The 15,424-nt window shown below is 30.9% G+C and overlaps 2 protein-coding genes across 2 annotated transcripts in view; one reads left to right on the forward strand and one right to left on the reverse strand.

The window, feature by feature from the left end:
• The window catches only part of Src64B (Tyrosine-protein kinase Src64B), a gene marked incomplete in the record, with an annotated part of 157,127 nt that overhangs the window by 11,444 nt on the left and 130,259 nt on the right, over positions 1 to 15,424 (reverse strand). The window contains 1 exon segment of the mRNA XM_075304122.1: positions 2,419 to 4,101. Within this exon segment, the coding sequence (XP_075160237.1) occupies positions 2,419 to 2,650 (232 nt within the window).
• The window catches only part of LOC142235856 (uncharacterized), a 36,747-nt gene that overhangs the window by 4,964 nt on the left and 16,359 nt on the right, over positions 1 to 15,424 (forward strand). The window lies entirely within an intron of this gene.

Below are 15,424 nucleotides of genomic sequence, written 5' to 3' on the forward strand. Positions count from 1 at the left end.
TTTAGATCTACAAAGTGGTGCAGGGTATAATATAGTCGACCCTGCCGACTATATTATATTATTTTTTTTTTTTTTTTTGCTGTGGCTATCATAACACAGCCAAAAGGTCAGTCAGACAGTTAAGGGATAGACTATGGTGTTATGGCAATCGTTTCGCCATTTGGTAAGCTTTGGAATCACTAATCTACCACTCTGCCCAGAAAGAAAACAAATCACACTAATGTGCTGAACATGTAATTAATCATGATGCAGCCAGCTGTGGCTATTTTTATACTGACCAATGATGTTAACGTCTAATTTCCGTCTTTTGGGTCATTATGGTATTGCAAGCAAAAATAAAATTTATTCCAAAATAATTATACAAGTGCTTCTAAAAAGGTTTTAAACTCTGCTAGGCAAATCAGGCAGTAAAAAGACATAAAGCATAAAGAAGGGTACAAGAACACCATGGGGTAATCTAAACAAGGAAAAGACTAGAGATCTAGAGTTGAGGGCACATTTGTGTCGAATAGGAGCCGTAAAATGTGGTGTATTAAATTAAATAAAAATTAAAACTTATAATTTAAACTTAAAATAAAATTAAAATTAAAATTAAAATTAAAATTAAAATTAGAATTAAAATTAAAATTAAAATTAAAATTAAAATTAAAATTAATTTACTTTAATTTAATTTAATTTAATTTAATTTAATTTAATTTAATTTAATTTAATTTAATTTAATTTAATTTAATTTAATTTAATTTAATTTAATTTAATTTAATTTAATTTAATTTAATTTAATTTAATTTAATTTAATTTAATTTAATTTAATTTAATTTAATTTAATTTAATTTAATTTAATTTAATTTAATTTAATTTAATTTAATTTAATTTAATTTAATTTAATTTAATTTAATTTAATTTAATTTAATTTAATTTAATTTAATTTAATTTAATTTAATTTAATTTAATTTAATTTAATTTAATTTAATTTAATTTAATTTAATTTAATTTAATTTAATTTAATTTAATTTAATTTAATTTAATTTAATTTAATTTAATTTAATTTAATTTAATTTAATTTAATTTAATTTAATTTAATTTAATTTAATTTAATTTAATTTAATTTAATTTAATTTAATTTAATTTAATTTAATTTAATTTAATTTAATTTAATTTAATTTAATTTAATTTAATTTAATTTAATTTAATTTAATTTAATTTAATTTAATTTAATTTAATTTAATTTAATTTAATTTAATTTAATTTAATTTAATTTAATTTAATTTAATTTAATTTAATTTAATTTAATTTAATTTAATTTAATTTAATTTAATTTAATTTAATTTAATTTAATTTAATTTAATTTAATTTAATTTAATTTAATTTAATTTAATTTAATTTAATTTAATTTAATTTAATTTAATTTAATTTAATTTAATTTAATTTAATTTAATTTAATTTAATTTAATTTAATTTAATTTAATTTAATTTAATTTAATTTAATTTAATTTAATTTAATTTAATTTAATTTAATTTAATTTAATTTAATTTAATTTAATTTAATTTAATTTAATTTAATTTAATTTAATTTAATTTAATTTAATTTAATTTAATTTAATTTAATTTAATTTAATTTAATTTAATTTAATTTAATTTAATTTAATTTAATTTAATTTAATTTAATTTAATTTAATTTAATTTAATTTAATTTAATTTAATTTAATTTAATTTAATTTAATTTAATTTAATTTAATTTAATTTAATTTAATTTAATTTAATTTAATTTAATTTAATTTAATTTAATTTAATTTAATTTAATTTAATTTAATTTAATTTAATTTAATTTAATTTAATTTAATTTAATTTAATTTAATTTAATTTAATTTAATTTAATTTAATTTAATTTAATTTAATTTAATTTAATTTAATTTAATTTAATTTAATTTAATTTAATTTAATTTAATTTAATTTAATTTAATTTAATTTAATTTAATTTAATTTAATTTAATTTAATTTAATTTAATTTAATTTAATTTAATTTAATTTAATTTAATTTAATTTAATTTAATTTAATTTAATTTAATTTAATTTAATTTAATTTAATTTAATTTAAATTTAATTTAATTTAATTTAATTTAATTTGATTTGATTTGATTTAATTTAATTTAACTTAATTTAATTTAATTTAATTTAATTTAATTTAATTTAATTTGATTTAATTTAATTTAATTTAATTTAATTTAATTTAATTTAATTTAATTTAATTTAATTTAATTTAATTTAATTTAATTTAATTTAATTTAATTTAAGTTAATTTAATTTAATTTAATTTAATTTAATTTAATTTAATTTAATTTTATTTAATTCAATCTCAATAATTATCAATTAATTTATTATTTAATTTAATTATAATAACATTATATCAAAGGTACTCACTTGGTGTTGTTCTGGGTCGAATTATATCCACACCACCTTTAGCACCAATTTTCAATGGACCACGATTTGGGTCGGGAGTGTAACGAGAATCCAATGAGCCCCCATTATTGTGTTTTTGTCCGCTGTTATTCATGTGTGTCTGACCGAAAGTGTAATCGGACTTTTTATAACCCGTTGGATAGGCAAGTGCAAGCTCTTGATCCTGACGTTTGCTACAGCATTTATTTCCCATTGTAGATGTGGTGGGGAGTCTTTTAATAATAAAAAAAGTCGACAATGATGATGATGATGATGATGGCGATTGTTTTTTGTTTGTTTAATTTCTTCTAGAAAAATTTATTTAATACTATGTTGAAATATACGTCGTTTTTCGTTTGCTGGTCTTTTCACGATTAAATGCAGTGGCTTTATTTATTCGATAAGAAAATTAGAATAAGCTTAATTCAAGAGGAGGAACTGGGTACTTAGGTAAAGTTACCGGAGGACTTTGGGAAAGAGCAAGATAAGAAGAAGTAGATTTATGTAATATTATATTGTTTATTTTTATTTGTTGTAAGCCCTGGAGAAAGCTGCAGTTGTTGTAAAATATAACCTTCCTTTAGAGTAACACTTGAGGCATTGTTTGTTGTAGTCTGGAGTCACACTGGGTATCGAAATTTTTAAAATTGTTTTTCCTTTAAGTTAAACAATAGTTTTCGAATTATCACTGGTTCGAAATCTGTTCATTTTTTTGATTGATTGCCTACATCCAGAGTTCTTAAGGCATGAAGTCGTTTATTTTTACTTTATTTGATTTTTCCTTTTCTGGACTTATTGTAAAAAAACGTTTTAATTTTATTTAACATATAAACTATCAGTCAGGATTTGGTTTTGTTACTGTTGTTATTTTGATGGTCAGAAAAAATCTTAAGCTTGTACAAAATTTTATGTTTTTCCAAATTTTGTTAGAAAAAAATATACGATTTTCGATTTTCTCTTTTTGGATGGAGTTGTTCGTTTCGTATCGAATCGAATGGATTTTTCCATCAATAGTTTTCGTAAAAAGAATTTTCGTCTAGAACGGGTATAGTTTCTTTTACAAATATTTTTGGTTTCGATTGCACAGCAGTTCGGAAGATTAACGAAAACCAAGAGTCTCTTAACCACTCTTCTTCCTACGATGATGTGTGAATGTGATGATAGCGATTTTCAAAGGATTAAAGTAATCTCGTTGTTTTTCTTTTCTTGTCCTTCAATGATTTTACATGTGGATATGCTGCTTGAGATCCTTTTGGATTTTCTAAATCCAGCTGCCAGTTGGGGTGATATTTTCAATAAATTGTCACGACCAATATTCTGTGATGCATTACAGTCATTCTCTCCGCAATTCCTAGTGATTCATTTCACATATCCGACAAAGGGTTGGCCGGCACTCCTTCTCTAATTCGCTTGAAGGCGAATGGTTGGAAGAATAGCAAAGTGGCCACAATGCGACACGTATTTTTTAATGGAAAAAATCTCACAATATTTCTATCTACTGGCCCTTGGCAATTGATTATAGAAGCATGCTATGTGATTTAGTAAACAGGATGCTAATGATGTCATGGCAAATGAGGTCCTTTGGCAATTGTCCATGCATACAAACTCGACATCAAATATCCATAAACATAAAAACTGATGTGTCAAGGATGTTATTTAGCGGCTCTGAAATGAGAATAAATAAAAGATGACTAATTAATATCAAAATAATAAAAAAAACACTAAGATACTAAAAGATTTTACTGGATCAAAAGATTTGTATCTATACTTAACCCTTAAGTGCGCACTGTATCTTTTAAGATACAACAAGGAAAACAATTCTTACGACTTAAAATTTTGACCGAATTCTATGAAATCAAGTTTGATGTATTTATATGTAATACATCATAACGCAATTTAAAATTTTTTTTTCGGAAAATTTGTTGTACTTCTGAGTAATCTGCAGTCAAAATTAAAAATCAAATTTTGACCAAAAATTCAAAAACTACAAATTGGAAGTTAAATAATATTTACCAGTGATGAAAGTAATGTTGATAAAAACATATCTCTATTCTTTATTAAAATCAAATTGTTTATTTATAAATAAAAACTTATTTAAATTTGCACTGTATTTTTTAAGATACAACTGACAGCTCTATCGTAAAGCCTGTCTATTTTGAGGTTATACGTACTCAGAAGGTTTTGACTTAAAAGATTCATCTCTCCCAATGAAATTAAATCGTGCACAAAGAACAAGTGTTTATTGATGGTATGCTGAATTTAACCGAGGTCGTAGTTCCCCTTCAAGACGAATTTCGTGAATGTTCTCCAATATCAGTTGTTGTTCGGGAAACAATTGATACTTTGCGCCAACTGATATTGCAAGATCGGCATGTGGCCACGTTAGATTGAGATAACTTTAGGCATTGGTGGAATCAGCATACATTCAACATTGCATGAACCTTGGACCACACATATGTTAATTTGTCAGTCCCTCAAAACAAGGAACGTGTCGATTGGTCCAAAGAAATGCTCCAAAAATTACGATCGTGGTGCTTCGAAACACGTCTATGAAAAGTGCTTTGACAATGGTGAATATTTTGAAAAACAATAAAGACTCCATATACATCGACCCCAGCTTTGGTTAGCGAATTCGACCTAAGCAGGTTTTTACTTGGGCAAAGACGATATTCGGCATAAAAAGCAATAATCAGCCGAAGCCGAATATTTTTCTAAAATTTGTAATTAAAGATGTTTGGAGTGTTTAGCTTTAATATTGGCCTATTTTATTAAACTTTTTAGTATAAACAAATATATACGGCCGTAAGTTCGGCCAGGCCAAATCTTATGTACCCTCCACCATGGATTGCTTAGAAACTTCTACGAAAGACTGTCATCCACAATCGAATTACTTGGGTTGTGGTATCTTAAAACTTCTTAACATCGTTTTCTAAATTGTGAGTTAGTCCACACGTGGTATATATTAGACAAAAAAGTTATGTATAATTATTAACTATTAGTTAAGTCTACAAATAATTATGAATCGATATGGACTATTTGCACGGTACGTAGAGAGCCAGAAGTGAAATATGGGGGTCGCATATATGGGGGCTATATACATTTTTTGTGTGATTGGGGATCGATTTATCTGTAAGCTATATATAACTATAGACCGATATGGACCTAGTTAGGAATGGTTATTAACGGCCATATACTAGCACAATGTACCAAATTTCAACTGAAATTTGCTCCTCCAAGAGGCTGCAAAACCAAATCTCGGGATCGGTTTATATGGGGGCTATATATGATTATGGACTGATATGGACCACTTTTGGCATGGTTGTTAAATATCATATACTACCACCACGTACCAAATTTCAACCGAATCGGATGAATTTTGCTTCCCCAAAATTCACCGGAGGTCAAAACTGGTGATAGGTTTATATGGGGGCTATATATAATTATGGACTGATATGAACCAATTCCTGCATGGTTGTTGTATACCATATACTAACATCACGTACAAAATTTCAACCGAATCGGATGAATTTTGCTCTTCCATGGGGCTCCGGAGGATCGGTTTATATGGGGCCGATATATAATTATGGACCGATTTCGACCAATTTTTGCATGGGTGTTTGATGCCATATGTTAACACCACGTACCAAATTTCAACTGAATCACATGAATTTTGGTCTTCCAAGAGGCTCTTGAGGTCAAATCTGGTAATCGGTTTATATGGGGGGCTCTATATAAATTTGGACCGATGTGGACCAATTTTTGCATGGTCATTAGAGACCATATACTAACACCATGGTTGTGAGAGACCATATACTAACACCATGTACCAAATTTCAGCCGAATCGGATGAAATTTGCTTCTCTTAGAGGCTCCACAAGCCAAATCGGGGGATCGGTTTATATGGGGGCTATATGTAATTATAGACCGATGTGGACCAATTTTTGCATGGTTGTTAAAGACCATATACTAACACCATGTACCAAATTTCAGCCGGATCGGATGAAATTTGCAAGCCATATTTGGGGGTCCATTTATATGGGGGCTATACGTAAAAGTGGGCCGATATGGTCCATTTGCAATACCATCCGACCTACATCAATAACAACTACTTGTGCCAAGTTTCAAGTCGATAGCTTATTTCGTTCGGAAATTTGCGTGATTTCAACAGACGGACTGACGGACGGACATGCTCAGATCGACTCAGAATTTCACCACGACCCAGAATATATATACTTTATGGGGTCTCAGAGCAATATTTCGATGTGTTACAAACGGAATGACAAAGTTAATATACCCCCATCCTATGATGGAGGGTATAAATATGAAGTACAACATAAAACACAATCTTTTGAAAAACATATTTGATTAAAAAAATGTATATCTACACTGAAAACAATATTTACATGATATTAAAGATTACGCAACCTAAATTTTAGGATGCGAAATGAAATGAAATTTTAATTAAAATAAAGTTTATAATCTTTGCTTCAAAATTATTTTTCATCAAATTTAGGACACAAATTTTGTAAATTTGCATCCCTCCGTTAAAGTCCCATGTCTTTGAACTAAGGCTAAGTTTCCTTAATGTAAATAAACACATTTTTGACTTTAAGAAATTGTCCTTAAATTAACTGAAATATTGAAACTTTAGATTTAAGATAAAAACGCTTCAAATATAGGCGAAGAGAGAGAAGTGCACCAATGTGGTATCACAATGGACTGAATAGTCAAAGTGTGCCTGATACATCGGGCTGCCACCTAACCTAACCTAACCTATAGGCCAAGATTTATTTTGAGGATTTAGCGTGTTTGGTTTAAAGTTCTTTTTTGGAATTAAGAAAACATTTTTTACTTTGAAGTATCCGTTATAATTTGGATTTTGGCTTAAGATCAGAATTTTTCATAATTATTAAAGTCAAGTTGACCTTAGTTTAGCAAATTTTTCTTTTATATAAAGATACCCATTTTGCGATAAGGAGAATACTACTTATTTGCGGAATGAAAAAAGCTTTATATCAGAAAAATTCATCTTCTATGCTAAGCAAAATTCGCGTTCGTTTTTTAAGGACATGAAATCCTTGGCCTAACGACAATATTTTTTTCAGTACATGATCTTTAGTACAATATTTATTTTTTTCTTTTTTAATTCGATTATTTACCTTAGTATATCTACTCTCGCCTTCAGGTTTTTAGGGTGTATAATATGATTTCAAAGTAAGGTCGTTTTGGTGGCGCCATTTTCTTGTATGAATGAGTTAACTAACGTATTCCTCCACCAGCTCTGAATTCATTCGTATTACTTTGTATTCCATTAAAATACGTACAATTTTCTAGTCGTGGACAAGAAGTCTATTAGGAAATTACATGGGAATATACCATTCAATTGTATCATTTATAGTCTAATGGGAATAAATAGTTGAACTATTTAAAGCTAAAAACAAAATACCAAGGATATTTTGTAATGGTGATACAATATCGGCCAACAACACAAACAAAAACAGATGGCTTCCAATGTTCACTTCATCATATGAACGCCCTCTATTTCTAATCCCCATCCTTATTGGAATAAAGTCAAAAGAAGATATGTTGAAGACGTCACTCAGTTAATAAATCAAAAACCTTGGCATATCCAAAAGAAATTGAAATTGAAAGTTGCAAGCAATAGTCATTGGAAACCACATAACCAAGAGCATTGAGGTTTGGCAAAAATAAAACTATTGTGTAGAATATTGTAATGCATTGAGAGCATTGTATTTGGAAGCCATATCCATTTGAAATGATAAAGTAATTCATTAGGGAAGATATTGCCATGAATCGATATTGCGACTGAATATAAGCAGCACTAAAGATAAAAGCAAAGAGTTCAATTTGGAAAATTAAGATAGGGATTGCATCGTGAACCAAATTCTATACAAAACAAGTAAGGAAAGTCTAAAGTCGAGCGGGGCCGACTATATTATACCCTGCACCGCTTGGTAGATCTAAATTTTCGATGTAATATCACATACATAAAGGTTTGTCCCAAATACATACATTTAAATATCACTCGATCTGGAATGAATTTGATAGACTTCTACAAAATCTATAGACTCAAAATTTAAGTCGGCTAATGCACTAGGGTGGAACAAAATGTTAGTAAAAACAAGTAAGGAAAGTCTAAAGTCGGGCAGGGCCGACTATATTATACCCTTCACCACTTTGTAAGTCCTCATTTCCGATACCATATCAAATCCGTCCAATGTGTTGAATGTTATATGAATCCATACACATATATTCTGTATATCTGAGCAGATCTGTACAGAGTTCTGCAATACTTATAGATTTTACATTTAAGTCGGTGGAATACAATGTTAGTAAAAAACAAAATATAGGAAACATTTAAATATGAACCAATTTTGAGTCAACTTCGCAAAAGTGTATTTATGATTTATCGGTCGATAGATATGTAATAGAGTAATAGGAAAATTTGAGTCATTTTGATAAGTTTTCGACTTAGCAGTGGCGATTTGATAAGGAAAATGTAGGTATTTCGGCCAGTTTTGCCTAAATAGGAAAAACATATTTATGGAATCTATATCGAAATCTGAACCGATTGCAATCAAATTTCACATGCATAGTTACTATGTTGAATCTACTCCCTGTGCAAAATTTCACGTAAATCGGATAACAACTTTGACCTCTGTGGTCATATGACGGAAAATCGGGCGAAAGATATATATGGGAGCTATATCAAAATCTGAACCGATTTCAACCAAAATAAACACGCATATGCAGAACCTTAATTCTACTGCCTGTGCAAAGTTTCAAGTTCAATTCTACTCCCTATGCAAAATTTCACGTAAATCAGAGTAGCACTTTTGCCTCTGTGGGCATATTAGTCCAAATCGGGCGAATGATATATAAATTTTGCACAATTAACGATAATATAAAACATACTCCTTGTGCAAAATTTCAAGCAACTCAGGGCAAAACTCTGGCTTTTGAGGCCATATAAATCCAAATCGGACGAAAGATATATATGGGAGCTATATCTAAATAGGAACCGATTTTAACCAAATTAAGCACACTTAACGATACTATTAAACGTACTTGTTGTGCAAAATTTGAAGTCAGTCAGGGCAAAACTCTGGCTTTTGGGGCCATATAAGTCCAAATCGGTCGAAAGATATATAGGGGATCTATATCTAAATCTGAACCGATTTAGCTGATATTTGACAGTTTTTACGGGACTGACAAAACATTCAGATGTACAAAATTTGAAGAACGTCGGTTCATTAATACGTGAATTATGATCAAATCGGTGATAACTATATATGGCAGCTTTATTTAAATCTGAACCGATTTTTTCCAAAATCAATAGCGATTGTCTTCTACCCGAAGAAAGACGTTATGTAAAATTTGAGGACGATCGGACTTAAACTGCGACCTGTACTTTGTGCATATATACAGACAGACGGACAGACAGACAGACAGACAGACGGACAACGCTAAATCGACTCAGAATTTAATTATAAGCCGATCGGTATACTAAAAGGTGGGTCTATGACAATTATTTCTTGGCGTTACATACAAATGCACAAACTTATTATACCCTGTACCACAGTAGTGGTGAAGGGTATAAATATGGGAAACATTTAAATCTGAAGCAATTTTAAGGAAACTTCGCAAAAGTTTATTTATGAATTATGGCTCGATATAAATGTATTAGAAATTTAGGAAAATTAGAGTCCTTTTTACAACTTTTCGACTAAGCAGTGGCGATTTAACAAGGAAAATGTTTGTATTTTGACCATTTTTGTCGAAATCAGAAAAACATATATATGGGAGCTATATCTAAATCTGAACCGATTCCAATCAAATTTGGCACACATGACTATTTTACCAATTGTACTCCTAGTGCAAAATTTCAACCAAATTGGACCAAAACTCTGGCTTCTGGGGCCATATAAGTCCATATCGGGCGAAAAATATATATGGAAGCTATATATAAATCTTAACCGATTTCAATCAAATTTGGCACACATGACTGTACTACCAATTGTACTCCTTGTGAAAAATTTCAAGCTAATTGGGATAAAACTCTGGCTTCTGGGTCCACATAAGTGCATATCGGGTGAAAGATATATATGGGAGCTATATCTAAATCTGAATCGATTTCAATCAAATGTGGCACACTTGACTATACGACTAAGTGTTATGTTTGTACAAAATTTCAAGCAAATCGGTATAAAACTCTGACTGCTGGGTCCATATTAGTGCATATCGGGCGAAAGATATATATGGGAGCTATATCTAAATCTGAACCGATTTCTTCCAAAATCAATAGGGTTCTATTCTGACCCAAATTAGGAACATGTGCCAAATTTGAAGGCGATTGGACTTAAATTGCGACCTAGACTTTGATCACAAAAATGTGTTCACAGACAGACGGACATGGTTATATCGACTCAGGGACCCACCCTGAGCATTATTGCCAAAGACACCATGTGTCTATCTCGTCTCCTTCTGGGTGTTACAAACATATGCACTAACTTATAATACCCTGTTCCACAGTGTGGCGCAGGGTATAATAAGTATATACGGCCATAAGTTCGGCCAGGCCGAATCTTATGTACCCTCCACCATGGATTGCTTAGAAACTTCTACGAAAGACTGTCATCCACAATCGAATTACTTGGGTTGTGGTATCTTAAAACTTCTTAACATCATTTTCTAAATTGTGAGTTAGTCCATAGGTGGTATATATTAGACAGAAAAGTTATGTATAGTTAAGTCTACAAATAATTACGAATCGATATGGACTTTTTGCACGGTACGTAGATTGCCAGAATTGAAATATGGGGGTCGCTTATGTGGGGGCTATATACAATTATAAACTTGATATGGACCAATTTTTGTGTGATATAGGATCGATTTATCTTACTATAGACCGATATGGACCTAGTTAGGCATGGTTGTTAACGACCATAAATAAATATCATATACTACCACCACGTACCAAATTTCAAGCAGATCGGATGAATTTTGCTTCTCCAAAAGGCACCGGAGAGGTCAAATCTGGGGATCGGTTTATATGGGAGCTATATATAATTATATACTGATAGGAACCAATTCATGCATGGTTGTTGGATACCATAACTAACACCACGTACCAAATTTCAACCGAATGGGAAGAATTTTGCTTTTCCAAGGGGCTCTGGAGGTCAAATCTGGGGATCGGTTTATATGGGGCCTAAATATAATTATGGACCAATATCGACCAATTTTTGCATGGGACTTTGAGGTCATATATTAACACCACGTACCAAATTTCAACTGAATCAGATGAATTTTGGTCTTCCAAGAGGCTCCGGAGGTCAAATCTGATGATCGGTTTATATGGGGCTATATATAATTATTGACTGATGTGGACCAATTTTTGCATGGTTGTTAGAGACCATATACTAACACCATGTACCAAATTTCAGCCGGATCGGATGAAATTTGCTTCTCTTAGCGGCCTCGCAAGCCAAATCGGGGGACCGGTTTATATGGGGGCTATATATAATTATGGACCGATGTGGACAAATTCTTGCATGGTTGGTAGACACCATATACCAACACTATGTACAAAATTTTAGCCGGATCGGATGAATTTTGCTTCTCCAAAAGTCCTCGCAAGCCAAATCGGGGGATCGGTTTATATGAGGGCTATATATAATTATGGACCAATGTGGACCAATTTTTGCATGGTTGTTAGAGACCATATACCAATACCATGTACCAAATTTCAGCCGGATCGGATGAAATTTGCTTCTCTTAGAGGCCTTGCAAGCCAAATTTGGGGGTCCGTTTATATGGGGTAGAGGTGTGCGCGGGACTGAAATTTCACTCACACTCACGCACATTCACGAAGCAAAATGTTTATTCACGCACGCTCACGCACGATACATGTTGTAGCCAATCCCACTCACGCACATTCACGAAATGAAAACCAGTACTCACGCACGCTCACGCACGAATTACTTTTAAGGACTCACGTTCACGACAATTCTCGTGATTCACGACTAATTCACGAGCCTCACGACATTTTCCAAACGGAAATCAGCAAAGGTAACATACTTCAAAAATAGAATATAGTTCGAGAGCTAAATTAATTTCATTTAACATACGAGTATGAATTAAATCTTGATTTTTTCGTAAGCGTGAATCACGTGTGAATCACGCGTGTCACGAGAATTTCGTGTCACGCGCACACCTCTAATATGGGGGCTATACGTAAAAGTGGACCGATATGGCCCATTTGCAATACCATCCGACCTACATCAATAACAACTACTTGTGCCAAGTTTCAAGTCAATAGCTTGTTTCGTTCGGAAGTTAGCGTGATTTCAACAGACGGACGGACGAACGGACAGACGGACGGACATGCTCATATCGACTCAGAATTTTACCACGACCCAGAATATATATACTTTATGGGGTCTTAGAGCAATATTTCGATGTGTTACAAACGGAATGACAAAGTTAATATACCCCCCATCCTATGGTGGAGGTATAAAAATATGGGAAACATTTTAATCTGAACCAATTTTGAGGCAACTTCGGTTGATAGATACACACAAAAAAAAATTTTTTTGATTCAACCACGAAATTAATTGATCCAATTAATTTTTTAATTGAAATGTCTTCAATCACGAAAATGATAGTATCAATCACAGTTTTAATTGGACATAGAAAAAATTCTTGATTAAAAAATTAATTGATTTCATTGCCAAATTTCAATTAATTTTTTAATTGATTCAATTAAAATTTTAATTGATGTTGATTGCAAAACTCAATTAATTTATCAATTAAAAAAGGTAACTATTTTCAATTACATTCTGAATTGGCTTAGAATTTTTATTTGGATTAACAATTGATTGTTTGAAAAAAATTGTAATTAAAAATTAAAAAAAAATGTTCATCGTCATCATATACTGACTTAGTCTTCCGAATTTGATTAAAAGTTTATTGTATCAACTAACTTTTTAATTAAAAATTTAAAAATTTTCAATCATTGAATTAATTAACTTAATGTTTCTATCTTGATTAAAAAGTTAATTGTACCAATTAATTTATTAATTGAAAAAAATTTCAACTTCAATTAACTTTTTAATTGGAAATATTTTGGTGTTATTTTTTTCTGTGTATGTATTAGAAATAAAGGAAAATTTGAGTCACTTTTACAAGTTTTCGACTTAGCAGTGGCGGCTTTTCCGATTTTTTTGCCCAAATCGAAAAAGCATATATATGGAAGCTATATAGAAATCTGGACCGATTTCAACCAAATATGACATGCATACTTAGTATTTTAATTCTACTCCCTGTGCAAAATTTCGCGTAAATCGGACTACAACTTTGACCTGTGTGATAGGCGATTTTGCAAAAACTATTGGCCCGAAGTGTAATGACTACTGTATGAGCTGTCATGATGCGGAGGAAAAGGAATCTTGTGTGAGTGTCCTGCATTTTGTGTAAGGCGTAAGCGAATTTAAGTGAAACTTAAGCAGCCTGCTATTGTTTTTGGAACAATCTGCTTGGTTCAATAGGAGAAAATAATCGAGAAGTTTCAGCGGTTAAAACTAGAAGTGCCCATATGTAATAGGTACTTTTAGTTAATGTGGTATCACAGTGGACTGAATAGTCGAAGTGAGCCTGAAACTTAATCGGGCTGCAACTTTAACCTAACCTAAAGGCAAAATCTTTGGAGCCGGACATGCTATTTTTCAGTGTAGCTCCTCTTATAACAGAGTTCGACCGGAGTTTCACATTGCGGAACTATCACTTTAATACACATAGAAATGTCACCAGCATTTCTGAGAGGACTACTGTATGGTTAAAATGTTCATGATTTGGCGCCGCCGATTTTTTGTTTTTCTTCTTCACTTTTAGTTCATTTGTTCTTCTATGAGATGATGTAATTTCGTGAACTGCAGTTAAAAAATACAACAGGGCATTAAAATTTCCTGGTTTTAACAACGCTTTGTGAAAATCTCAAAATGTGGAGTAAAATTTGTTTCAATTTTTGTGCGAGGTAGTTCATTCTTCCTATAAAACAGTTCACTTTTTTTTCGGTGCACATGTCTGTTATAATTTGGATTTTTAAAATGGCATTTATTTTCCTGTGAATTGCTTTGTTAATAAATAGGCAAATTAATGTTTTACAACTTAGATTTAAAGCTGGGTTGCTTTCAACAAAATCTTGCTTTTAAAAAAAGCAGATTCTTTGGCCAGGAATCAATAATAAAATACTTCTTTAGATCAAAGTGAACTGATGCAGAGGTGTATTTGCTAAATTAATTTTGTTCATTTGTGTGCTTACTAATGTCTTCAATTACAGCATGTCTTATTTAAAAGTGTGTAACTTTAACATTTAAGCTTTTGCCGCCTCTTCACTAGATCTCTTCAATTGTGCACCTCGATAGACATGGAATACTAAATGGAGTCATGTAAACATTTCTCAGGAGAAGTTAAAGTTAAATTGGCAAAACAAACTAAATTGTATCCGATGTCGTATTGCTGTCCGTCCGCCCATACATTTATCCTCAACTCACAAAGGCGAAATACATTTTCACTAGTAGTACATGCTCTACGCTTATTGACACATCAAGGATGTTGACGATGATGCCTGGAAAGCAGTCACAGTATCTATTTTCCTCGTTCCAACACAATTGTCAACAATAACAACATTCATGAAGCTATGAAATCATGCAGCAGCAAGACACATCGACAAAATACAATTCCATGGCACCTTTTGACAGCCCATAGTCGATTTGAAACGAGAAACAAGTGTGCTGGCTTCATTCATCGTTGTGCATGTTTGATGACAATGTGACCTGCATTTCTTATTAAATTTTAAAATTCCAATTATTTCAAAAGCCCTATTCAGCTCCAACGTAGAGAGTATGCCACCCCTCCTCCTCCCTCCTCAAGGTGGTATCCTTTTTGGTATTTATAGCACAATCTG

This window comes from Haematobia irritans, chromosome 4 (assembly GCF_050003625.1).
Source record: "Haematobia irritans isolate KBUSLIRL chromosome 4, ASM5000362v1, whole genome shotgun sequence".
Classification (NCBI taxonomy): Eukaryota; Metazoa; Arthropoda; class Insecta; order Diptera; family Muscidae; genus Haematobia; species Haematobia irritans.